Source organism: Bacillus rossius, chromosome 2, assembly GCF_032445375.1.
Source record: "Bacillus rossius redtenbacheri isolate Brsri chromosome 2, Brsri_v3, whole genome shotgun sequence".
In the NCBI taxonomy this organism is placed as follows: domain Eukaryota; kingdom Metazoa; phylum Arthropoda; class Insecta; order Phasmatodea; family Bacillidae; genus Bacillus; species Bacillus rossius.
In genome coordinates, this window is record NC_086331.1 from 12,712,528 (window position 1) to 12,740,049 (window position 27,522).

The 27,522-nt window shown below is 35.4% G+C and overlaps 1 protein-coding gene across 3 annotated transcripts in view; it reads left to right on the top strand.

Annotated features, from left to right (window-relative positions):
* The first annotated feature begins 1,182 nt into the window (after window positions 1-1,182).
* LOC134529107 (two pore calcium channel protein 1-like) overlaps window positions 1,183-27,522 on the top strand; it is a 70,964-nt gene continuing 44,624 nt past the window's right edge. For 2 of the 3 annotated variants that reach the window (XM_063362845.1, XM_063362844.1), the window contains exons 1-4: window positions 1,279-1,550; window positions 12,533-12,699; window positions 13,764-13,928; window positions 19,188-19,313. In XM_063362845.1, coding sequence (XP_063218915.1) covers window positions 1,451-1,550; window positions 12,533-12,699; window positions 13,764-13,928; window positions 19,188-19,313 — 558 coding nt within the window. In that variant the 5' untranslated portion in view covers window positions 1,279-1,450. Of the gene's footprint in view, window positions 1,252-1,278; window positions 1,551-12,532; window positions 12,700-13,763; window positions 13,929-19,187; window positions 19,314-27,522 lie in introns of those variants that run through there. The other variant, XM_063362846.1, reaches the window with a different exon arrangement.

The following is a 27,522-nucleotide window of genomic DNA, read 5'->3' on the forward strand; positions in this document are numbered from 1 at the left end:
CTAAATTAGTATTAATGACATGTGAGCTTGAAAAGGGGGTCCCAAACGTACTCGGACCATTTTGATTGCAAATAAATGTTTATGTACTTATCTCCAAACAAGGGGGGCAGTGCGGGTGAAACTGAAGGCAGCTGCATGACATTAGTTTAAACACGAGACCTGAAATGTAACCCACGCCCAAGTTATGTTAACGAATTACATAGAAATCTGTAAAGTCCCTGGCAGGGGCACACACAATTAAATTGTGTGGTCAATGAGTTCGGGCCTGCTGTAGGGCTGCCGTGGAGCCTGAAGGAATGCGATACGGAAACTTACTCTATTACTGCTTCATTCTAGTTGAAGACAAAGGTTGAAGGACTCCACGGCGCGACATGCAGCTTTCCCTGTCGAGGGGTGATGACGAATTAATTCGAGGCTGTGGTTTACGAATGCGACCACTGGCCCGTTTCCTGTGTAAACGTGCCATGTGCAAATGATAGCCCAAGCCATGATTTCAGCCCTCGTCACGCTTATCCAGGGAGTTGTCACTATTTATTATAGAACAAAAGCGATGAAGAAAATGTCTACTTGTTTCTGATTATAAGAAATAATACAAATAAGTACTGTTATGCTCTGGTGGATTGCCACTCAAGCAACAATCGATATGCCGGCAGCATTGCACACGGCTACACTCACACTGCACTACCCTTTTTCGAGGCATAAAGGTGGGATAACTACCTGTGCGATAGAATGGAGCACTTTAGACAGCGTCAATATGATGTTTGAAAATATTTTCAAAATATCATTTAAAAGACAATGTGTGAATCCACGTGGCGTATGACTACTCCCATAGGCTCATATGTTAGGGTCAACAGTAATGTAAGAGTTTTTGAATGTGTGTGTTCGAATTTTATTTATTTATTTTTTCAAAATTCCCTTCCCCATGCTCTGAATTTTTTTTCTTTATCCACCACTTATATTAGGGGCAAATACATATTTTGCTATTTCTTTACAGCAAAAGAAGGCTAACAGATTTCATCTCATTTAATAGTGCTTGCTCTCTAGTAATAATTCAAGCATTTGTACTTGTCTGTACCTATATATATATTTTTTAATATAGTATATAGTACTACATACAATTTTTGAAAACATTAACACTTTGTAGTGTTTATAATTTAATTGACAATAATAACCCATAACTTTTTTAATTTCTGATTTATTTGTCGTCACATTCTCAAGCTTAGAATACTTTCGGAGAGCCACTTCGTGTATGTAAGCTAAATGCAATATAGACATACGTACGTGATTCCATTTTCGGGCTTTAGACTTCTGTGAATATTAGATTAACCTGTATCTTTATGTCAGACGGTTCTTTTTTTTTCTTTTTTTATCTTTGGGCTAGTAAATGTCAAAATGTTTGTTACATTTGTTACTATTTGGAAAATGTAAATTGTAATAGTTATTTAGTTTAATGGCAGCTCCAAGGATGCCAAGTACAGTAACAAGTGGTTATTCTCCTTTTGAAGATGAACCTGTGGAATTTAATGATACTTTTAAACCGGGAGAAGTTAGTAAGTAGGAGTTTAACAAGTTTAGAATTTAAAAAAAAATATATTTATCAGTAATTGATAATAAGATTGTTGTTTTCATCAAAAATACTTATGTTTTTTCGATGCAATTTTTAAGTGACTTGCTCTTATCTGTAAAAAAAACTTTTCGGTGAGTTACTTTTTTGGTGTATAAGGATTCCAAAATGTTTTCAATTATTTTCTATTATGTTTTTAATCATTTTCTAAGAGGGCTTTTAGATACTTCAGGTAGTTTACTATTTTAATAAGTTGTTTTACTTTTAGTGTGACATTGGTCAATAGGGTTAGGTTAGCTACATTTAAATACTTTTAAATTGTGTGGATGGTTAGGTTAGCTACATGTTGATTTTGCGTTAAAGACAACACAAAAAACTTGCACCAAAGTGTCTTGACAGTGCTAGATAAGTACATTAATTCAAAATAATACAATATTATCTTGATTAACGGCTTCTGCATAAATAAGCAGACATTTAAACTTTATTATATTTTACTTTTACAAAAAACTTAGTGGTGGATGGTTTGAGACAGGAGTGCAATGTTGTGAGTTTTTAGTATTTGCAAAGGGATTGTGAAAGAGTGGTATTTTATTAAATATTGGAAATAGTTGTGTGCATTATTTTACGAGTGTGTATGCAATAGCAACTATAAATACAATTGATATAAGTTTTTTGCATTTGAATTAGTTTAAAATTGTTGCAAGTTTTGTGTTACTGCGGATTTTTGAATGGATTTTAAGAATTCCACGACAAATCAGCATACACATTCTACCTAACCCTTTTAGATTTCAATGATTTTTTTTGTGGTAAATATGTAGGGTAACGGTATATGCGAAAAAAAATGCTAAAAATCCGAAAATACTTTTATTCTATGCTCTTTCACTTCCTCTTTTCAAATCAACTGGCGGAGATAAGAAATTCCAAATACTTTAGGAGATATGGAATTTTTTAATTTTGAACATGTAGAGTAGCGGTATTTGCGAAAAATAATTCTAAAAATCTGAAATTACTTTTATTATATGCTCTTTCACTTCCTCTTTACATTAAAACCGGCGGAGATAAGAAATTCCAAATACTTTAGGAGATATCGAATTTTTAAAATTTCATCACAATACCTGTGAATTCAGGCGGCCACCATTGTTTCTTGTTTACGAGACTAGTATGATTTGTTTTTTTTCCGCGACGTAGGTGAACGACTACATCGTTGCTTGTTTAGGAGTATCTATTAAAATCTGAAAATACTTTTATTTTAGTTATGTTATGTTAGCTACATTAAACCCTTTAAAACACTATGGACGGTTGGTTAGGTTAGTATAGCTACATTAAAATAAACAGAGAAATATAAAAAATTTTTTTTTTTTTTTTCCTAACCTAACTAAAACTAAGTGTATTTTGGAGGGGTCCGGGTTAGGGAGGGACCTAGGTGCATCTCAGGCCGAAGCCTATACGCCTAGTCATGCTGGGATTAGCCATGCAGGGAGAGGGTCGCATGCATCATGTGCTAGGAGGGGATTGGCCAGCCATGGCAGCGATTGGAGCCATGACTAACTCCCCTCACTCTTAAATCTAGACTATAACTAGAGATAGGTTGGGCCCAGGTAAAACCTGCATAGACACAGGGAAAACCCTGGGCACATTCATGCGGGATGCAAATTGGCATGCATTACGTGTAGGAGAATACAGGATACAGAGGATGGTCTGGATGAAGTGTTGGACAGAGTAGAAAAGAGTCTACCATGCAGGGGTTGGGCACTTGGACTCGTGGTCCGCTTTTCCAATTGTCCAGTACTGGATTTAGTGACCAGGGACGCAAGCGCCCCTGGTGGTGAGTGGTTGCACTGACCACTCACTCTGCCGCCAGTCAGCACGAGATATATAAATATTAATAAATAAACCCGAGGTTGGCCGAAGGTAAATGGTTCGGGTATCGGGTGTAATCGGGAATGGCAGAACTTTATGTGCGTCTTGATTTACCGTTCGTGAATGCCTAATTAATTAAAATGGTCGATTAGGTCAGGTCAGTTACATTATTAATACTTTCAAACTAAGCAGACATTAAAAATAATATAAATTAATTTTAATGGTTGTTTAGTTTTAAAGTATTTATAATGTAGCTGACCTGACCTAACAAACTGGGACAAAGGATGAACAGTAGGAACTCACGTAATTTTTTTTTTTACTTATTACTTGCGCAACAAATAAAACATTAAAATTTGAAACGTTAAAAACTCATACGTTAGAGGCGGGTACAATTCCTTTGCCAATAGTAGAAAATGATGTAGTTCTACCTACGTCGCGAAAATAAAAAAATCATAAACGTAAACAAGCAACAATGGTCGGTATTGTGATGGAAAATAAAAATTTGATATCTCCTAAAGTATTTGGAATTTCTTATCTCCGCCGGGTTTATTGAAAAGAGGAAGTGAAAGAGCATAGAATAAAAGAATTTTCGGATTTTTAGCATTTTTTTTTCGCATATACCGCGACTCTACATATTTACCTGCGTGAAGTAGATGAAGTATAATTTTTTATTTTTTTGTTTAAATGGACTTTTAAAAATTAATTTACAAAATAACCCAAATTTTGCATGTTTCCGATCTAGAAAAATATTTGTCTGTCAGGAATGGTTGATGTTAGAAAGCTAAAATCGGCCCCATTTGAAAGCTTTTTTAATGGGGTTTCATATGACATACAACTTGTAAAGGGTTGCTTCACTAAAAAATGCCAAAAAACATTATGGAAAATTCCAAATTTGGTTTTCACAAAACGTGACAATTTTAAAAATTAAATAAATATTTTTTTAAAAAATTGGTCACACTATTCTTATTTTACCTATTAAATATCATTTTGGTATCATTATGTGTTCATGAGATATGAAGCAAAAATTTGTGCTATACGTTAAGAGCAGGTATTTAACAGTACCAATTTTTGTTCATTTATTTACTTTTGAACACTCTAAAGTACTAATATTGATGTTTTAAGTACATATGTGCATACAAAGTCATTTATAATATTTTAAATTTATACTATTTATTAGGCTGCTAACCAAATGTAACAGGTAGCATTTCTCTTTCACTTGATGAAAGATTTGAGTGGCTTTCAGTGCATCGTTACAAATATTTTATGTTCGACCTGTTGTAGTGACTAGGAGAACTATGCAGAGGATGTCTGCTGATGAAATCCAGAGAATATCAGATGCTGTGGGATAAGAGAAAGATGGGAGATAGTTTGGCAGAGAGTAGAAATATCAGTTTGACTTAATTTGCATTTGCATTTTTGGCCAAAAATTAAGCCAACCACCATCTATCACTGTAAATGGCTACGATGTAATCATATGTGTCACTTAGAACCAGTATGTCCTTAAATGCTATAGAACACTCAACCCAGGTTTCAGCAAAAGAAAAATATATTGTTAAAACTTTCATTTTACCCTCTACTGGTATTTAAGTATGTAGTTTCATTGTATCAGGAATGGTACATGAAGAGCTGAATCTATTTTATTTGTCAAGAATTATTCTTTCACAATGTACTCTTTTTGTGTAGCAAGGGTAAAGTTAATACCCAAAATGTTTTCTTTGGCCCATTCATGGAGTCTTCCTTTGCCCAATCGTAGTCTTCTTGGAGTCACTATTGGGTCTTCATATGGCTTTTAAAAACTTGCACGTGCTGCCATCTCTTAATGGTGCCTCCAATACCATCACATGGACCTTTTACATGTGCTCTTGCTGAAAATGCCATACTGCATCAATAAGAAAGTCTTTATTGGGGTGGCACAAGTTCAGAAAGTTCTTGTATTTATATTGTGCACTAGACTTTCTGAAAATTAGAACATCTTTGTGGGAGTTCTCTTTGATCTCTGCTTCAAAGAGTTTAAAAGTTTCTTCTGAAACAGGTGGACAGCAACTGTGTTATGTGTTAAGACAGTCACAAATCACAATAAAACTCAGGTGTTTGGTTTTCCCTTGGGACAAATGCTAGCAGCAGACTGAGCCAAATTCAGAATTTTGGTGGAGGTGATGACATACACATCTAGTGAGGTGCTTTCTAGAGGGAGTGACTCATATACCCATGGATATACTTTTCACAGTGTTGTGAGTTTGTCGGGAGATATAGTTTTCTATATCTGTTAACTTCCCTTCAAGCTTAGGAATTTTTAACTATCTGCATCCAGTCAGCTTAGCTGAAAAACTACCCACTCTGCCTATAAAGTGCCTCACTTATGTCACTTTTGACCGGTGTTGTTCACTTCATAACACTTCACATACCTGATAGATAAGTAGTCACTTCATTTGTGCTTCTTTTCCTTCTTCCAGTTTAAAAACACAAATTATGCAGTCAGGCACAAAACTGCTCTAAAGATATGATGATACACATGTAGATGGTTGCAGGTATTATTATTTTTCTCTTTCTTTTATTGCCAAAATCTCTGCCATAGCCAGTCATGTCTTTTAGTGAAAATGAACCATAATAGAGGCTATACATAGACATGAGTGGTACTTCCGATAACCGGTATAAACAATGGTTATGAAACAACAACCGTTTCATTACGTTGCTGGGTCCCAGATAACCGGATATTAAGAACGAAAGAATCTAATTTTCAACTGCGCGGTAGTACACATTGCCTGATTTAGTGAGCAAATAAAATACCGTACACCAATCTCTCACTTAGCATGACTAATGTGTTCCTAATAAGTTTATGTTATTAGAAATCATGTATTCTGAAGCATTAGTCTCTATACAAATAAGGCTAATTTATTTATTGTGTTCCAAAATGTGTAAGGACATATTCTATACATAATGTAAATGCGTAGAATAACACTTGACAATGAAAGTGTCACACCATTAAACTTTTTAAGCATACCACCGAATACTTTATATGAATACGACACTGCGTAACGGGAGATAGGTGGTTAGATAACTTACCTAGTCAGCTGATTGGCTTGCCCCCTAGGTGTCTGCCACCCAGGCGTGGGCGGGCGTGACCTTGAACACACGCGTGTGTGTCTGCCTGCTGTCACAGTACATAGGTGTTATTACAAAATTTGAGAAAATAAAACCACTTTTATGAAACTACGAACCGGTTTTATCTAACTTTAGAACACATGGTCATTGTAAACATTTAACTTATAACTCTTATAAAAGTGTGCTAAACAAAGCAGTAACAGATAAGAAGATTTTGATATCCCCCACAGAACAAACATAAAATGAAAGTTCATGTGTAACCGTAAACAGAATATAAAATTGCTTAGATATTTTCTTGAGTGAAATTGTCGGTGCTATCGTGCTCATTCTTGAAAAACGTGTCCAATTTCATCTGTTTTGGTGTCTGTTCTGTCAAAAAGGTTTTGTAAACTTTACATTGTTGTTTGATTCCTTTTATCACAGCACTTTTGCACCCTTCATTTGGATCATTTTTTTAGGACAAAAAATGCTTCGTTTATCAAACTGAAAAATTTGGCCACATCTTTCTTATTCAGTTCTCTTTCGGGTTTGCCATTTTCTTCTTTATCTGGCGCAAAATACTTTCTCACCACGTTCAATTGTTTTTTCAGCTGTGAGATTCTGAGAATGCTATTCCAGCAGTTTGTTCTCATCGTGCGACTTGAGATCTGAAATCCTAGATGATGGCCCGGGTCCACAATATCAACTGTCGCGTCTTTCAAATGATCTTTGGTAGATTTGAATCCCCAGAATTCTTCTGTGAAAGAAGGGCACAACTTTTTCCATACACCTTGAAGGCAGGACAGCAATATTTCCTTCCAGCTCTCCGCAATGTTCTCAGTGGCATTTTTAATGTTGTAAGATTTCCAGAATTCTTTGGTGGTTTGTTTATTATCCCTGTCCGTTGCAGCTATTAGCTGGCGGAACGTATGTCAAAGATAATAAGCTTTTAAAGTTGCAATAACATCCTGATCCATAGGATGCAACAGCGTAATGCTCTTGCGTTAATTGTTACAGCTTTACCGTTCTTGTTTTCCTTTCTTTTAGTTTATCAATAACACATCTTCAAAGTAACTTTTTATACCAGAGTTCTCTGCTCGCGATAAACATTTCTGTACTCGCATTCAACATAAAAAGTTATGTTCTCGTGATTGACGGAACTAATTCTGTGCTCGCGATCGACGGAAACAATTCTATGCTCACGATCAACTGAAACAGTTCTCTGTTCGCAATCAACATTTTAAACAATTCTCAGTTATTTGACAACCATTAGGAAGTGCCACTTATTCATTATTTCGTAATTTTATGGTTTTAACAGATTAACAGTTTAAGGTTGTTTCATGTGTGCATCAATAGGCTATAGCATTTGTACGTAAAAGTTTATTGGAATATGAGCTAAATTACATAAATTGTTTCATTCATTCAGTCAGTAGAAATTGCTTCATAATCAAGCAAATAAACAAGGTGGGTGAATCTAAATTATATATAATTACATCTACAACTGTGAAAACATTTCTTTTCTTTTGAATGAAAAAAGAAAAATTATAATACAAATATTATTATTGTTGTAATGATTTTTTTTACTCGCTCTTTGCAATTGGAATAGTGTATGATGGAAAACAGACAGCCATCCCCAATGGTAACGATAACCATCTGATTATTCCCTCAGAACCATAACTGCCATAACCGGTATTGAAAAGTAACCATTTCACTCATCCCTAACTATACATAGTCTCAGGTTATTCTACTACCATTATATATGTAAATGCTGCCTGTTCAAATTAAGTAGCGTAGTAAACAGTGCATATATAAATTATTATCAATTACTTTGTATGCTTATACTTAAAACATCAATATTTGTACTTCAGGTTGGTTAATATTTAATAATTGAAAAAAGTTTATATTAAATTAGGGAGCGTTCAAGTATTACGTAACAAATTTGGGGGGAGGGGGGGGTCTTGTAAAACGTTTCAATGCGTTACAGGGGAGGGAGAGGGGGTTTGACCTACGCGCTACGTCACATTGTTTTTTTTTTTTTTTTAACCCTTTCACACATTTTTTAAAACTTTTTTTTCTCAAAATTTCAAATGGCATGATCTTAATTTTTTTTTACTTTCATATAATTGCTTCTGCTTGCTTTACAGGATTAGTGAATAATGTTTTTTTTTAACTCCAAATGTAAAGCTATATATATATTTATTTATCAACAGCTGTGATAGTTTTTCTCGTCACTCCAGTAAAGTAGTTAAAACAAAAAAATACCGCTATTCGGATGGCTTCGTTATACTTCGGTTGTCAACGTAGACTCCAATCGCCATATTAGAAATTATATAGGTATTGATATTCAAAATACACTGTTTTCTATGTGTGAGATTTTCTCTCATCACAACAGTAATGTTGTGGTACGAAAGACGATTGGTCTGAAGGGTTAATAAAAAAAAACTAGTGAATTAAAATCTCCCAAGTTGGCAACCCTTTTCGTTAATTTTTTACGGGGGATTCCCGATTGAATTGTTCGTATTTTGTTCTCCCAAGATGGCAACCATTTTCGTTTATGTGCTCCAAGCACTCGACCGACTGTATGAAAATTGACAACTACGATGTTTCGGCGTAATATAGAAACCCTGAAGATAGCTTGCAGGATCCAGCAGAACCTAATATGGCGTGGTATAGCGCTCACGTCCGTGAATCGCAATATTTCTTGCAAGTTAATAAATGCGCGGATGAATCCTGCTGTTCCCGCTTGAGGAGTGCATTAAAATCTGTCTTTCCAGAAACTTTCCTGCCGCCAACCTGCCCAATCCTTCAAACCGCAAACAAGCTCGTGGTACCTAGTCAGATAGACAAAGGATCATGAAGTTTTCGCCACTTCTTGTGAGGTTGTCTGTTGATCTGTCGCTGCCTCTAGAAGGGTTTAGCAGATGCCTTACGATTTATTTTGCCCATCAGTACAATCCGACCTAAAGAATCGAGTATGTTCAACCTGTGGGATTTATTTTACATCCCACAAGAGTGTGCAAATGCACAATCGTTTCATGCATAGCAAGACTGCCCAAGACCTTCGTGAAAGTCGAGTACGGCCACAGCGACTTGCTGCAAGAAGGGCAAATGAGCTTCTCTGCATTGTGCGTCGCTGTAAAACATCGTCTGAGGATGCCGATTAGCTGGACGAAGACGAAGTTGATGCAAGCGGGTTAACAATTCCGGAACCCTCTTCGTCTGCTCTCCGGATGCCAGTAATGAAAGAATCTGAGTGGCTGGCAAACCCACGGACAGAGGAGCAGTAAAACTCCAATTGAATTGTTTTTTTTACAATCTACTTATTTTAATTATGGCTAATTTTATTTTTTGATTTTAATAGCTTTATTAGTAAAACGCTAAAATAGGAGAATGCATGAGAAGAACAATGGCGGATAAAGCAAAACGTGTGTAAGGACAGGGCCAAGTCAGGAAAAGACATAATTAAATGTATGATTGCTAAATGTATGATTGAGTAGTAAAAATTTATTAGGACAAAAAAATCATTAGAAAGCTCTTGCTTTTAAAAACAAGACATTTCAAAAGTTAATAAATAACATTAATGCGATTAAAACAATAACAAAGGTATTTTAGTGACTTATTCCGGTACGTTACGCCACATAATTGTGACTTTTAGGTTTAAATGGTCACTTGGGGTTACGTAACGTTTTACTAAGGGGTTACAGAAAAACGTTACGACGCGTTACATGGGGGGGAGGGGGGTCAAAAATATAAAAAAATTGCGTTACGTAATACTTGAACGCTCCCTTAATTGCTTTGAACTTATTACACAGATTCATGTCTCATACCTCATGAACCCATAATGACCCCAAAATGATTTTTAATAGTAAAATAAGAATAGTACAACCAATTTTTGGGAATTTTTAAAAAAATTTAAAATTTCAGTAAACCAAATTTTGAATTTGCCATAATTTTTTGGTGTATTTTTTTTAATGATCAACCACTATCAAGTTGCCATATGAAAGCCCATTTAAAAAGCTTTAAAATGTAACTAATTGGAGTTTAGTTTCATTGATTTTAATAATTTTCCAATCAATATTTTTCTAGTTTTTAGTGGCTTTTACCCCACAATTAGCCTCAACTTCGTGGCCCTACCCACTTCCAAGTTAACTCAGAACTACGTAGCAATTTGTAAATGCTGTTTGGATAAAAATAATGGAACATCTGCAGTGCGCAAAAATGCCATTTTATGAAAAATTTTTCCCCCTAAGTAAAAGCTTCGAATCAATGTAATTATCAACAGTTAGGGTTACATAGTTTGCATATTTACCAAGAAGGTTATTTTGATTCCAACCAAAATATTTTAGAAAACTTAAAAATAGGACGGCATATAATTACCAGGAGAAATGTGGTATATAATAAACTAAAGAAGTCTAAGAAAATTACAAAAGGAAGTAAATGAAAAATGTTGTAGATTAAAGGGTGGCTTACACGGTCAGGTAAAGAAACCTTAAGTAAAAATTGGTTGTCTGTAAAGTCGGTTTACGGACGATAGTTTAACGTGACATCATAACAAAACATTAATGAAATAATTGCATATTTTTATTAATAAAATAGAATAATTTTTACTGAATTATCACTATTTTGTATGGATACAAAGGAGTGAAATGAAATCTAAAATTTAATTGATAAATTTACTTTTATTTGCACTCATTAATTCAAATACAGTAGAATCCCGCTAATCCGAACTAATTGGGACCGAACCCTGTTTGGATTAGCGAAAATTCGGATTAGGTGGGATTTTGTCATACAATGCCATATATTGTCGTTTTGAGGCGTATTTAGTGTCTGATATTTCAAATATGTACCAGGTTGCGAAAATGCAGCAGAGTGCGTTGAAAAGTGGACGGCCATTAACGACTGTGCCCAGATGAAGATATCGTAGCAGCTGTGCAGGAACGTCGACTTATCTCGATGCAGACGACAGTGAGGAGGAAGGGGACGCGCCGACTAATATAATGTTTCTCACACTGCCACAGCTACTGCCCTTGATCTGGCGTTGCGCTACGTCGAGCAACATGCCGATACAACCCCAACAGATGTTATGTTTATGCGGCGTTGGCGAAACATTGCATCTTCAAGCCGATTTAGTGCATTGCGTCAAAGGAAGATTACTGATTTTGCCTCTTAGATAATGGTTTGCCTTTTTACGTTTTGTTTTGTGTCAATCCTGTACAGAACATGAATTCTACATATAGTATGTAAGTAAATTAAAAAATTTTCAATACGTACATATGTATTGAAGTACTATGTACGTAATCCTATTTTTCTATTTCAGTTAGACAATGAAATAGATAAATTATAAATTTCTTATGTACATATTAATAAACGTACAACATTACATGGAAAAACTTGTTTTTCTTTAATTTCCCTAGTTCTTAAATGTTATAAAAAAAATTTTTTGTCCTAGCCCTGTTCGGATTAGGCAGATTTTCGGATTAGCGGGACTCTACTGTATGTTTATTACTTTAACGAAGAGATTATTTTAACTATAACTTTTATACATGTTTGCTATTTAACTTCTTCCAATCTGTGTTATTCTGTTAAGGATAGGACGATGATAGGAAAAGTAGGAAACGAATGGGAGTGTTTCAAGTTTAATGTGCCTCGAAAAAGTCAAATCAATAGTTGTTCCAATCGAGTGGAAGAGAGATAGATGCGGCGCAAGCGTACAATGAGCGTAACGGGACAATGCACGTTATGGGACACTTTTTCGTGTGTGCAGCCGGCGTTCATCGATTTATTAGACGTTGTCACGTCATAAACTTGCATGTAAATCAAGTGGAGTCAAACTTTCCTTGCCTCGTCAGGACTGCCGGCCAGCGTGAGAGTCTTGTTCAGGAGAGAGGGAATGTTTGTCAAATGGCTAAAGGTGTAAAATGTAATAATCACAGTTCTGGACTGTACCTAATAAGACTTTTAGGTAGTTGTAGTGCTAATCAAGTCCTCTTCACAAAGTTATATTGCATCGTTGGTTTCTATGTACAGAAAAATCGCCACAGCCAACTGAAGATTTCCCAAATGAACTAGGAAGTACATCAAGTCTGAATCGAAGCCAGGTCGACAATGTTTTGGAGCTTACAGAGACTGGTGATTATGCTGATGCTGACCAACATTGGGAGATGAACTACCACGAGGCATCTATATTTTTAGAGGTAGGTGTTATCTTTATCCTATCCCTTAACCTTTAGCACATGGTCTAAGAAAAAAGTCAACCTAGTTCCGTCCACTTTAAGAAAAAAATTTTTTATGCAGCTAAATGTGTCATTACTATTGTGTTCCATTTACAAAAAAAAAAAAAATTACTTTTAGGGCATGGTCTCTGCTGCTTCAGTACTGTAGCACTTTTAATAATTTCACTGTATTTGATGGTTGGCTTCTCAGGTGTACAGTAAAAAGTATAAGATTTTCTGAAATGCCAAGACAAATCAATGAATTTATTGTATTTTAGTGAATATTCAGTAATGTGAAACAATTTAAATTCATTTGTTGGTTAATATAACACTAAACACTTGTTTGCAAATTTAAGATGAAGTGATTGTTAATTTGTCTAAGTGGTTGTATCTGAAAATTATAACTGCGACGCAGATACTCTTACCCCTAAGGCCCTTCTAAGGCTGTTATTAGCAAGCCCTCATCAGCTGTCCGGCATGCAATTCATGCGAAGCAGTGCATGAAAACAGAGTGCATTTAGTGTTTTTTGTATGTTTTCGTCTCTATGGTTTTTGTAAGCAGTTTTTTTCTATTTAAATGGATAAGTTTTCATGTCATGTGTTATGTCGTGTTATTCACATAGTAAGAGTAGCTTCGCTGTTTCCCGCGCTGAACCTCTCGTCTAGTGCCATTTTCGGTGCCAAGAGTCAGTCTGACTCGAGAGCCTGTGTTCTTCCTTGCTTCCCTGAAACCACGTGCAAGCAGTTTGTGTGTATTTTCTAGTTTTGTCAGACCAAGTGGTGATCCCCGTACGAACTGGCTACCAGCGCTGAGGCTTCCCACGTGTGCAGAAGCACCGTGTGCCTGATTAAACATGCGGAGAACTGAAACAGTGTCCACGCACGTGTGTTCGTAGCCCAGCCACCTTCACTCAAGACCAAACGCGTGCCCGCGTGGCTCGACTCCCCTCCCCTTCCCATCTCTCTCGCTGTACCAACTGTGTAGATTGGTGCTTTCCAAGCTGTATGGTGACATCTGGCTCTTGACATGTTTGCTGATGTTACAGGAAGGAGAAAACAACGAGAAGTTTGACTCTCACCCCCACAACCCGGCTGCGTTGCCGGCATATCTGCTGGTGCACAACCGCTGGTACTACGGTCTGGACATGGCCACCTCCATTGTGTTGTTGGTGCTCGCCTTTGTTGAGGATCCTGCGATACCCTACTTCAAAGTGAGTGTGCCCTTCAGCAACACACACCACACTTAATCACGTTTTGGTTTAGCTGATGATTATGTCAATTTTAGTTCTCTGTCCATCTTAAAAAATAGACGTTTATTTGTATCCATTAACTATCACAACTCCTCTTCGTTTAAAGCTAGTTATGGAGTCCCTCAGGGAGGTACGTTGTCACCTCTACTTTTCAGTATGTTTATTGATGACTCTACTGGTGTACTATTTTCTGTTCTCACACCAAATGATTGCTGGTAATTCAAAATGATATAAATTAAATTAATAATTGGTAGAGACCTGCAAAATTCGCGGTTTCGATGGCCTTCAGGATAGACTGCATATACCCCTGTACACTCGGGCAAATAATGCAAGTTCATTGGCTGCCGACTTGTAAGTCGTCTCAGCTGGTTTGCCTGTGATTCGATCCTTCTTTGGTTGAGGGTTTATAACTGGTTGAGATTCGTCCAGATGAACAGTAAGCCAATAGCAAAATTATCTAAGGTATATGTGTTTGAATTCTAGCCTATCACCGAATGAATCCGCGAATATTGCAGGTCTCTAATAATTGGTGCAGAATAAATTTGGTTACTGTCAATAATAAAAAAAAGTGGGCATGTGAGAATTGCATGCCAATAATTAATTACAATAAAATAATAAATGGGCTGGAAAAAAAGTCAACACAGTCAATAAAGTTCAGTTTAAATTTGAAAAATTAAATAAATAAAATTTAGAGAATAATAAATATATATGACATAATTTGTACTAAATATTATAAGATTCTAAATTTTAAATATTTATTATTGATTATTTAATATTTTAAAAGAAAATAAATAAATTTAATAATAAATTCAAAAATTTATTTTAAGTTTATTCATTTTTTAAATATTTATTATTTTCATAATTTAATATTCACTTTTCATTTTTATCAAAAAGTTTTCATTAAATTTGTTCATTTATTTTTATAAATATTTATTATTTATTCAATTAATAATAAATATTAAAAATTAATATTTTAATTTGATGTTAAATTTTAATTTTTATCACAAATGTTTTATTAAATTTATTTCTTTATTTTGTAAATATTAAATAACCAATATTTAACATTAATAATTTAATAATATATAGTATTAATTATATTAAATAATAACAGGGTGGCCACTCAACCGGGAAATCGGGAAATCCGTGAAATAACCGTGAATTTTCGTGAGCACCGGGAATACCTTGAAAAAGCCAGGAATTTTCGTAGAGAGTCGGGAACGTGTATGTGCGGGATTTTTCATCATGAAATGTATACGCATCAGCAGTAAATAACCTTAGCTTTCCAATACATTTGTTGTATAAACTCTTTAAATAATAATTATCTTATTAAATGTAAGTTAAAATAACGCATTATGATGGCGAGTAACCACAGTTTTCGATGTCTATTAAAAAAAATGTGTCGAGTCTGCTTGCGCAGGTACGCACGCGCACAGTGATCGATCGATATTTCTCCCAGCATGCATTCTAGCAGTCAAGTCACATGACTTGTTTGCTTCCTCGTTCGCACGCGCGCTTCGCCATCTTTGTTGTACAGTTTTAGTGCTCGGACAAGGTTATACGATTTTCTACGCAAGTGAAGTGTGTTAGATGTTGGAATATTACGTTTAGAAGTCCATACGCGTAGCATTTGAGGATTTATCAATTGAAGTATTTTTGTGCGTGGCTCAAGTCCGTCTTATGTTTACAGTAATTGTTTAATATAAATCGCCGCATTTGAGTTTGATTTTGCATATATTTGTTTTATGATGAATATATCCTATTTACGTGAACAACAGAAAGAGTTTGATGTAACAAATATTTGTTTTATGATGTAAATATAACTATTTTCTGTACAGTAAGGTTATGTGATCTGCAACAGTGTGTAATTAATATGCCGAAGTGTTCCGTTACCACGTACAGTGATAAGTACAAAGATGAATTTGAGTGGGTGGAAAGGGACCCCAAGTGTAGTACAAATGCATTGTGCAAATTGTGTAATGGAAAAATCAATATTAGTAGTATGGGTAGAACCGCCCTTGTTAGTCATGCTAAAGGTTCAAAGCACACATTTGCGGCAGCAAATAAGGCAAGATCTTTACCTATGGATGTGTTTGTTAAGAAAAAACAAGATTTAAAGCCTACATCTTCGGTTGTAACACTTACACCATCTTTAGATTTGCCTTGCTCAAGCAGTGTAGTTCCGGCATTAAAAACTTTTCTTGTTAACGAAGAAACGTCCAAGGCAGAGATTTTATGGTGTTTAGCAAGTGTTATGTTTCATTTGTCATTTAGGAATGCTGCTGGTTTGGCATCTTTGCTACCCATCATGTTTGCTGACAGTACCATAGCTAGTAAATTGCAGATACAGAGAACAAAGTTAGCTTACACAGTAGTACATGGAATAGCTCCTTATTTCACTGAAAAACTAAAAAAATAAGTTAAATAGTTGTCCTCATGTTGTTTTGGCATTTGATGAAAGCTTGAATAAAATCTCCCAACGTCAGCAAATGGACATTCATGTCAAATTTTGGGACAATGATAACAATGAGGTAACTAGTAGATACTTCACTTCTGCTTTCCTTAATAAGGCCTGTGCCAGTGACCTTCTGGGAGCTATTCAAGAATTAGTCCCTCCTCAGCTTCTTGAGAAAACCATTCAAATTTCTATGGATGGGCCAAATGTAAATCTTAAAGTAGTTAAAGACCTTGAATATGTTTTACATGAAGGGAATGTTGATGCTCCTTACTTTCTTCAATTAGGAACATGTGGTCTGCACACTGTGCATAATGCTTTTAAGACAGGTGTTACATCTACAGGCTGGAAGTTGGTTCAGTTTTTAAGGGCATTGTACAATTTGTTCAAAAATTCACCTTCTAGGAGAGGAGATTTTATAAGTTACACAAACTCATCCAGATTCCCCCACAAGTTCTGTTCAGTTAGATGGGTGGAAAATGCTAAAGTGGCATCCAGGGCTCAGGCTATGCTACCTGACTTACTTTTGTACACTAGCAATGTTACCAAACAAAAGAAAGTTCCAGATTGTGAAAGCTACAGAATTGTTTCTGAATTTTTAAATGACAAACTTCTTGGGCCTAAATTAGCTTTTTTTAGTGCCATGGCAGCAGAAGTGGAGCCTTTCCTTAAGGAATTTCAGAATGAAGCTCCAATGGCTCCTTTTCTGTATAGTGCTCTTCATTTGATGGTCAAATCTGTAATGGAAAGGTTTGTGAAAGAAGATATAATTGAGAACAAAGATATCACGAAGATAGATCTAACACTCAGTGACAATCTTATATTTGCAAAGAATGTTGACTTGGGATTTTCCACAAAAGATGCATTAAAGAACTCTAAATTACATGTGAAAGAAGTAGATATTCTTCATTTCAAACATGATTGTGTCAAATTCTACAAATCATTTGTACAAAAGATTCTTTCTAAGTCACCTCTCTCATTTAGGTTATCAAAGAATGTATCCTGCTTGGATCCAGCAGTAATTGGTGCTAGTCCCACATTAGCTCAACACAGGATGCAAAAACTTCTAGAAGCACTTGTTGAGAAGAGGTGGATGGCTGGTTTGTTAGCAGACAAAATAAAAAGTGAATTTAGGGAGCTATGCAAGTTACCATATCTGCTGGAATCTGTAAAATCTTACAGAAGAAATGAAGTAAGGTTGGATAAATTTTGGATGCAAGTGGTTGATGTTGATAAGCTTTCACCAAATCTCACATTGTTGGTTAAAATGATGCTGATTATGTCCCATGGAAATGCATCGGTGGAAAGGGGCTTCTCAGTAAATGCAGAATGCCTTGTTGAAAATCAACATGAAGAGAGCCTGATAGCATTAAGACAGGTGTATGATTCTGTATCAATTTTAGGGGGCATAGGAAAAGTTCTAATTGATAAAAGTCTTATCCATTCGTGCCGGAATGCTCATGCGAAATATGTGGAACTCTCAGAAATCAAGCGAAAACAAAAGCATGAAGAGTCAGTTGCTATCCAAGAAAAGAAAAGGAAAGCCTTAGAAATTAAGGAATTGGAAGCCAAGAAGGCTAAACTGCTAGCAGATGCAGCAAAAGCAGCTGCATTAATTGAAGATGAGATTTCAATGAAAAGAAAGTAACAAGTAAGTTGTCCATTTCCTGTTATCTTCTAAGTGTATATACCTAATTGTAATAATTCCTATGTAGTTCAATAATTTTACGGCGTTAAAAATATTTTACAGCCATTGTTTGTTGTGATTTATAATTTTCAAGTTTGTTGCCATGCAATTTCAGTGAGTTGAGAAAACCTGGAAAAAACCAGGAATTTCAAAATGTCAAATGGGTGGCCACCCTGAATAATATTTTAATTTATATCAATAAATAATACATACAGATAGTTAACCTCAATTATATTGGAGCACTTGAAAAAGTCTATAAGCACAATTTTTTTTTACTAATATTTACAAATAGTAAATAATATTAATCAAAATATTCAATTTAAGTCGCTACTGAATATAATTTATTAGCACATATATAATTTGCACTTGTATGAAACTAAAACACGTGTTGTGAATGTAGAAACTAGAAACATGTGGATAAATATTATAAATATGAAAACAGTGATCAGAGGTTCTATTTCTATTTTGTTGGTAGCTTTTTTTTTGAGACTTAATGAGCGGTTCAGCGGGCAGCTTCAACCTGTTAATTTTGTGTTACAGTGATGCGCGCGCATCTTAAAATTTCACTCTCATCATTTTTTCATATCGCGCCTAAAGAAGTATAACTCCAAAAAAAGTAGTTTGCATGAAGGCCAGGGATTAGTCTGCATAGCACAAAATAGAGGCGTAGGGACCTTAATTCAGTTGCCGAAGGGACCGAGAGATGGCATGCAGGACATGAAAGTAGGCATGGGGCAGGGAAAAGTAATTCCAGCTTGGGCCGACAGAGGCCGCATGATGGTCGTACGGGGCGCACCACACTCACATGCACACACGCCTGCCCGCCCATTTTTTGTAAGGTTTGATTAAAAAAAGTGTGAACGTACTTGATTTGAAGGTAATATGAAATTCACAACTGGAGATAACGATACTTAGATTCTACAACCAGTATTATAGCAGTACTGTTTTCTTAATCTGTAGGATTGTGTTTGTTAACTAATAATTTTTGTTTGCTGTTTGCACAAAAATTGTTGTATATAAATAATGAAGTTAGTCATTCAAACTATGTGTTAGTGAAGTGGTAAATGTTTATGCATTTCAGGTTCCAGTTGCAGCTGCAAGTTCTGTTGAATTGCTTGCGTTGTCCGTTATTACTATTGAGTTGGCAATGAAGCTGCGATGGATTGGGTGGAGGACAATATTGAAACACAAGAGAACAATGTTGAAGGTAGGTTTATTGTAAAAATTATATATACTATATGTGTAATTGATTATTTTTAGAATGCTGACTAGGAAAATATTGACATTCTTGTGAAAGGTAGTTTTTTTTGTAGCTTACTGTAAAACCAAATGTACCATATTTTTTTTAAAGCTTGTTCAAAATAGCCATCTAGATGTTTTAAGTTTAACAATTGGAACCACTTTTGTTTGTTCTAAACCTTTTGAGAGATTTTTACTAGTTTTGCTTGTAGCCCCAAGTATTAATGTTTTGAAAGCTATTAGGACTTATATTTCAATAGCATGACATGATACTGCTGCAGTTAAAAGGAGCAAAGATAGGTTATTAGCTTATTACATTGTACAAAAGTGTTTGGCTGCTAACATTATATATTTAGTTTGTGATTTTATTCCATGCAAGAATTTGGACAGTGTTAGAAAATAGATTGTAAATATTTCATGTGTTCGTATTATAACTAAATGTTCATTTGGAAACATAGTCTAAGAAGTATTGTTATTCATCCCTTACTGTAGTGGGGCATAGGTAAGAACTGTTGGAAATGCATATTTATTAATGCCATGGAACCACCAAACAGTGCACAGAAGGGCTAATTGATGAGAAAGTTGCACAAATTAACAGTGTTCACCCAAATTTTAGACAAAGATTTTTTCAAGCTTAAGGAATAAAAAATTCCAATTTGTCTGACTTCCAGGTATCAGTGTCCGAGGATATATGGGTGATGCGTTCAGTGTTTGAGGAAGAGGGAGGTTTACCTCATGACTTGACATCACAGGCTCTTTAAATTGCTATCGCACTGGGTTGCTGAATTATAAAGATGTTATGTTGTGGGCGCCACCACGTGGTTCGTGGGCACGTGGACCCGGCGAGACTCTTTCTCCTGGTCGTGACGTCGCCCGTGTGGGGCGAGACACGCAACCCTATTCACCTACGGTGGCCCTAACACCCGCTCTCAGCGTCGTGTACGCTATCACCATGAAACAATTATCCCAAGTGGGCTCTAGGCGTCCCACACGCCATACACTCCTTAAGGACACACGTGGTTAGAATGAAAAGATGGAGACTTCAATGCGCCCGAGTTTTATTCACTCCTTCCTCTTACATATTTACTTATTAAGCGGTTAAAAAGCCAACGACATGAATCAGCTTAGAGGAGGGCCAGGTCACCTCGTGGCCTGACCTACGATTCGCAACGCAGTCGATTTCAAAAGTCCGTCTGAGCGGAAAAAAATATTTATGTTAAAGAGTCTTCCACCCGGAGTAGGCCTCGAAGCGGTTAAAAGCGATTCAGAAAAATTATTACACGGCCGGATGCTAAATGATCAGTTCTTACCAAGTATTGAAGGCGACGAGGTACAGCACGCGTCCTACTCCGGGCGGTTCCAAGATTAGACTACCTGGCTAGGGGATGTCATGGCGCCTCCTTCCGCTCCCGTTACCGTTAGCTGTTCAATTTACGTTTTTACTTACAATGAAATATGAATAAACATTTAGTAAACCAGTATTAATTAAGTTACTGCCTCTGCTCCTTCCACCTAATTAACAAAGCTAAATAAAAGAATTACAATAATGAAAAGTTAATTTGGTAGTTCTCTTAGCGGTCGCTTGTGGCGCTATAACGTCTGTTTAGAAAAATGGACCTGCCAACATACGACCCTTGGGAATTAAAAGATAAAATAAAGGTTGACAATTCTTATTTAATAATTAGGATTTACGGGGAAGCCGCACCGACTCTAATTACTGGCCTCTTGTATGGCCGCAACACACACACTCACCTACACACGCTCGCCGTCGGCGGGACGTTTGAAATAGAGGGTGCTGGTGGGGGGAGAGGGGTGCTGCCGTGGACGGGTCACATCGGGCTTAGGAGGGGCGTAGCCCTGGACGACGTCAAAATCATTCTCAGTCAACTTTGATAAACTTTACACAATATTTTCATTATCACTTAAAAACATTGTCACGTATAAACAGTAAAAGAAAGCAAGGTAATTTGCAAATATTCCGTGTAGCTATGTTAAAAATATAGTAACATGCTTTTGGCCTTACTCTTAAGGTGTGGATAGGGGGAAAGTTTTTTTAACAAAAAATAATATATCTGAATCCAGATTCCATAGCAACCTGAAATGTGATATGTGTGGCAATTATGGTACATTAAATACTAGTACATACCTGGTAGACCGAGCTTTGCATTTTTAATTAATTCTTGGTTTTTCAGAGAAGAAATTTATTTAGATAAATTTTAAAAGCAAAACGTTAACTAAATATAAATTTTCATTCAAATCGGTAGAGCTATTTCCGAGATACGAGAGATTTAGGTTTTTATACATTTATACCAAATATTTGTTATGTATGTATTTATTTATACAAGGAATTTAAAGTTTAATGTTTTATGCAGTGATCGGAATAGGTAGAGTTTACCTATAACTCTACCTTTTCTGATCACTGGATATAAGATTAGATAGATTACGTATATAGTCATATATATGAATATTTTTCAATCCTCACTATACTTCATACCTACCTACTAAGAACTGCAGTCGGTTAAATAAAAGTCACAAACGCTCATAGTTCAACACTTTATTTTAAATAATCAGCTTTATTATGGTTTTTATTCATTTTCACTTCACTGTTATCATTAATTATAAGTTTTTGAACTAATCTAATCCTTCCTTCCATACTACGTTGTGGGTATGTAGAGGATTTTTTTTGGTAGGAGTACTTTTAATGTACTTGGTCACTTTACTTGGGAAAATGTCACATACAACATGCCATGCATAAAAACAGATGATCTTATGTCCACTCCAAAAAATTTAAAAATTTTGCTTTGAGATTTGTGTACTGTCATGGCAAATGTAGATCTTACTGGAAATTGGTGTTGATGTATGGTACATCCCAGTTGACCTTTTGGTGAGTCAAGAGTGATTCTAGGTGTATGTACTTCTTTGCCGGATTGTTCACCAGTAATGATTTTTGCCTTTATTATGTTATTACGTAGACTTGTCACAATGAGTCTTACACCGTTACATAGACCTGCTGATACATCCAAATTACGCAACAGCATTATTAATGAATTTTTCTAAAAATTTCAATTTGTGTGATGGCAAGTCTGAAATTAATTAGGGAACTCTGTTGTAAATTTGAGTGCTCCTTCAGGTTGGAATTTCATAGAGTCATTACTATAATAGATTTTGTACTCGCTGGGAAGTTTGGCAACTATGTCATCGTTAATTCTGTCAACATCTTTATTGAGGGGTGCGTGTATTGCTCTGTCTTTCAGACTCTCGTAATTTTCTCTGGCAAAGTAGTTACCAAACACTTCATCAATTAGATTGTGGTTTGAAATGATATTTTGTGGCAATTCGATTTCTTCCATTATAATTAATGCCTAACTGTAGTAAATAATCAGCAAATTGCTGTTGCTCTATATCAACGTGCAAGTTTTCTTCTAGTGTAAATGTCTTATAAAAGGACCATTAGGAACATCACTTAATAGAAAAATCTAATAATTCAGTTTTATTAGCTCGTGGCTGTACAGACAGACATTGGCGAAAATCTATTCCAAGTACTATAACTTTTCCACTGAAAGGGAGATCAGCATTTCCAATGGATCGCAAAAGTTGATCAGTGTTCTGCAATCCTATTTTGAAACATTGGAGCTTCATCTACGAGAAAAATATTTATTTGAGCTAATTTTATGGCTTTTGAAGAGTCAGGTTTTGATACTTGAGACTGAGTCTTGTGTTAGTGGTACTTTGTCTGAAGGTTTTTTGAGAAGTATAACCATTAGGCAGCAATATAGAAGCAATACTGGTAAAAGCCATACATTTCACTTTCCTCTGTTTTCCAGTAAGCATGTAGTATAGAGTTTTATAGACGAAGGTCTTTCCAGCACCCCCTGGACCATGAATGAAAAAGCATTTTGTATCACCATTTGTATAATATACAGTTTAAAGAATGATTAAAACTTATTTTGTTGTAATGATACACCAAAATGGTTGTTGCACTGACAGCTCACTAAAGCTTCTGCATGAATCTGTCGTTATGCTTACTTTGGCAATGAGAAAAGTTGTAGATGTCCTTCAAAAGTTTCAATTTTTTTGTTTAGAAGTTGTCCTGTTTTCAATAAATTAATCTTTCTTTAACAAATTATCCGACTTTTTGTAAGATGTCAGTCACTGAACTATTGTAGTTAAAATAATACCAATGTGAGTTCAATGCATTATTAAGCCTAAATTAAGCTCATATACTTTAACTAGTGGATTATGACAATGCCCCGCATCTCCAATTAGCACAGATAGTCACAAGTTTACTGTATGAGAAGAATTGGTCAATTACATTTGATAGAAACTAATGTTTAAATTCTAGAATGCATTAAAGTAACACTGCACATGTTGCATTTTCATATAAAGTAGATTAGAGTAGTGCAAAAAAAAATTGAGCATTTTACTTTCAAGCTCAACTAACAGGTAATAGTGGCACTAAAGTACATTCTGTACATGTCTCAGGATGAGTTTTTGAATCACTATCATAGTGTCAATTACATAATAACCTAGAGTACCCATCTACGATAATTAGATTTACAAAAAATGTACAACTTTTCTAGCAGTCATGCTTCATGTAAATCAGTTATTTGAATTTTCCTTAAAAATATTTTTAAGGAACTAGTTTTAACAAAAAAAATATAATTAACTCTTTCAAATCTAACATGGAATACAAGGAAACAAAAATATATTTGTGCAAAAGCACTTTTAATTCTGGTTGTTAATTTGTTACATTTAAATGAAAACTTTTTGACACAGATGCTTATCATTTTGTTGCTAATGTTTTTCATTGTCCTATACCATTATTCTACAATTTATATTCCCAGTACGAGAATTGTCAAACTTTTTGTACATTAATATGGGCTCATGGTCAGTGTATCAAGTGGCAGTGCGTAACATTTAACTTGCCCAATATATATGTGACCATTTACAGTGATTGTGGCACTTTGTCAGAGTTTGTCACACGCTGTTCATTTCTCACTTTACATGTGCTATTATTTTTGATAGGTAGACAGTAAATAATATATGTGTTTTATTCATTTGTTACTTTCTAATAATGCACAGTACAAATAATGTTTATATGGAAAATAATTTTTAAGCCCATTAAAAAAAAATTACTGCAGTGAATTCTACAAAATTTGAGTATAGCTCTTTTAAAGGAGTTCAACTTTTGTGTCCGTAGTTAAACCAAATTATGGCGACAATAAGTCTGATTATTTCAGTTAGATTTTACCGAACTTCTAGAACTACTGGACTAAAAGCTCCCCACTTTATTAGTATGTTAAAAGCAGGTTTTTTTTTTTTCTGTCATAGCTCACCAGAAACTCATTCGGGTACATCTTTCATTAAAATTTTTTTTAATTATAAAACTTTCAGGTACTTGTCTATGATTGAGCTGTTTCAAGTCTTGCCCTCATCACGATTAAATGTTTTACAGCTCGCGTTCACTGGTGTTTTTCTCTCGGCTTGATGTCTGGTCGGATAGGCGTTAATTTTGTTTTCTTCCCCCCCCCCCCCCCCCCCCCCCCCCCCTCAAGAAATAAGCTATCTCTTGAAGTGGAAAAGTAAGGGTGACAACTCCTTTCCCAAAATGATTTTTTTTGTACATATTCCATAAAACTGACATTTTGCAGACCATGCATGTATATTTATCGCTGATAATTACTGTTGCATTGTGGGTCCTTGGTAGTCGTGGCCACTTAAGGGGCCCGCCTCGTCAGGGGTGTATGTGTGTTAGTGAGGCGGGATGATAGGCGCGACGCTCGCTGGTGCTTCTAGCGCGGTGTCTCCTCTGGACTGGCGCGCAGTCTTCTCGTCGTGCATATGAGCGGTGACCGTAACATTACATGGCCGAGAAATGAAGATAAAGGTGTAATGTAAGTCCCTTAAGTGTTTTCAAGAATCTGTACCGGTTGTTTTACGCCTAAAAATTACTGTGAAAACATGCGTTTTAGCCATTTTAACTCCTCTAAAAATACAATTTAAAAACTTCATCCACAATCAAAAGTACTTTTCGGCCCTCGGGGAACTCTTAAATGCTTTTCGTAAGAAGACCCCACTCTGATACCTTGAGTAGTTTTGAAATCGCGTTGTTTTTCCTGAAGCTCTGCGCACCGTATGTGTGCCCGGGTAGGCGGAGCCCTTAAGTCATGCTCATGTGGCAGTGCTTCGGTGCTGCAGAGTCAAGTATAATCTCGGCAGACCCATCATCTCAAGCTCGTGCCTACCTGTGCCTGATTGGTTTACAATTGCATTGTCCGTACCTACACACTTTCAGGTGATGATAATTGTGAATGTTTTATTAAAAAAATAATACATAGTGATAGAAATATCAGTTGTGCATTTTAAAATCATTTGAAATTGAGTATTCTGAGTATGGTAGTGGTTTATTTTCACCATAAAGAAATTTGCGATGCTGCTGGTGTGTTGCACCTTTCTTCTCGGAAAAAAAGTGTTGGACCACAGAGTTGATTACTGTATATATTTCTAAGGACAGTGTCAATGATATAACATTAAGGTTACATGACTAATTTTAACGGAGTTACTAATTGCAAGTTTGTAATTATTAATAAATTTGGTATGCAAATTGGTGTTTTCTTATACGTTTGTATGAACATACTAGCAAGATGAGATGCATTATATGCTTGGTGGATTGCACCGTTTGGTAGTTGGTAGTTTGCTGTGATAGTAGTAGTATTATTTAGCTGGTATTAGAAGAATGCATAATGCATTGTTTTTGTATATGTTTATTCTCTGTGGGTATGATTGGCTGAGATTCAGGAATCAAGGAAATTTATTATTGGCAGTTTAATTTCACTTTCTGATAAATTTTGTAGCTCTACTTTTTTATGTATAATGTTTTACTTAATTTGTATCTTTATGTGTATTGGCAGAATTGTGTCCCTCCTGTCCTTCGTTCTAGTATTATTTTGTTGTGTCTATAAAATTGTAATTATTAATATTTGTTATGTACAGTGTTGTTCAGTCTGGGTCCTAACTACTGTCCACTCAAATTGTATAACTCTGTGAATTTAAAAACACAAATTAATGTTGGCAGTATATGATACTCATTTCATGTTTTTTTTTTTTGTTGCTTATATGATGTAAAATATGTTGGTAAGTCTATTTTTTTTCCTTTGGTGTAGTTCTATGCAATTGCAAACTTGAGTATAACATGACAGTGAACCTAGGGTGTGACATTTGGAAAGAGGGAGTTGAAGTGGGCCAGCGACTGGCAAGTGTGCGAAAGAATCGAGGACATGGCACATGCACTTGTTCACTCGTTGGTCTGTAGTCGAGGAGTTGTCTGTGGTCGGCTGGGACAGAGGGAGCGTTGGAACAGCATCAGCGACTATATTACACTAAGCGTCATCTCCACTTTCTGTGTTTAAGCAGTTTAAAGTCGTGCCCTCATCACAGTTTACATGTTTTACAGTTCACTTTCACTGGTGTTTTCTCTTGGCTTGTCGTCTTGTAAAACCACACAAAAGGCAGCCTTTTTAGGGGCATTTTAAAGACAGACCTCTGTCAGTTGACTGTAACTCTAAGCCAATACAAAAAAATAAATTTAAAAAGTTTTATCAATCTTCAAAGCTTTTTTTTTTTAAATTGGAATTTGTTTGACTAATGCAATCAATTTGATTTTTTTAGTTATTTTAGTGTTTTAAAATGTAATAATGTGGTGAGATGAAAATTTTATGGTCATAATATGAAATATATATCTTGTAAACTACTTGTTATATAGCTCGTGATATTTCAAGCATACTATGCACAGTTAATTAGAAATTTTGCACTGTATTATTGCTTTTTTGTGTTTGTAATTTATAATTAACAATTTAACTGGGATGGAATGGGGAGGGGAGTATGTATTTTATATAATTTTTCTAAAATTATTTTTAAATGCAAAGCATTTTTTGAGAAATTTTAGATTATATATAATAAAAATTAGTTTGAAATATTATTGCACAATATTCACTCATATGAGTGTGAAGTATAAAGATATTGAATGTGTATGAGAATTAGTACAGTACTGATTTTATTTTGTGATTTAAGATAATAAACAAAATGTCAAAATAAAATATTTTCCAAGTACCTGTTGCATAGACTCTGTTCTCTCATGAATATTTGAACCACAAATAAGTATACTTTTTACATATTTA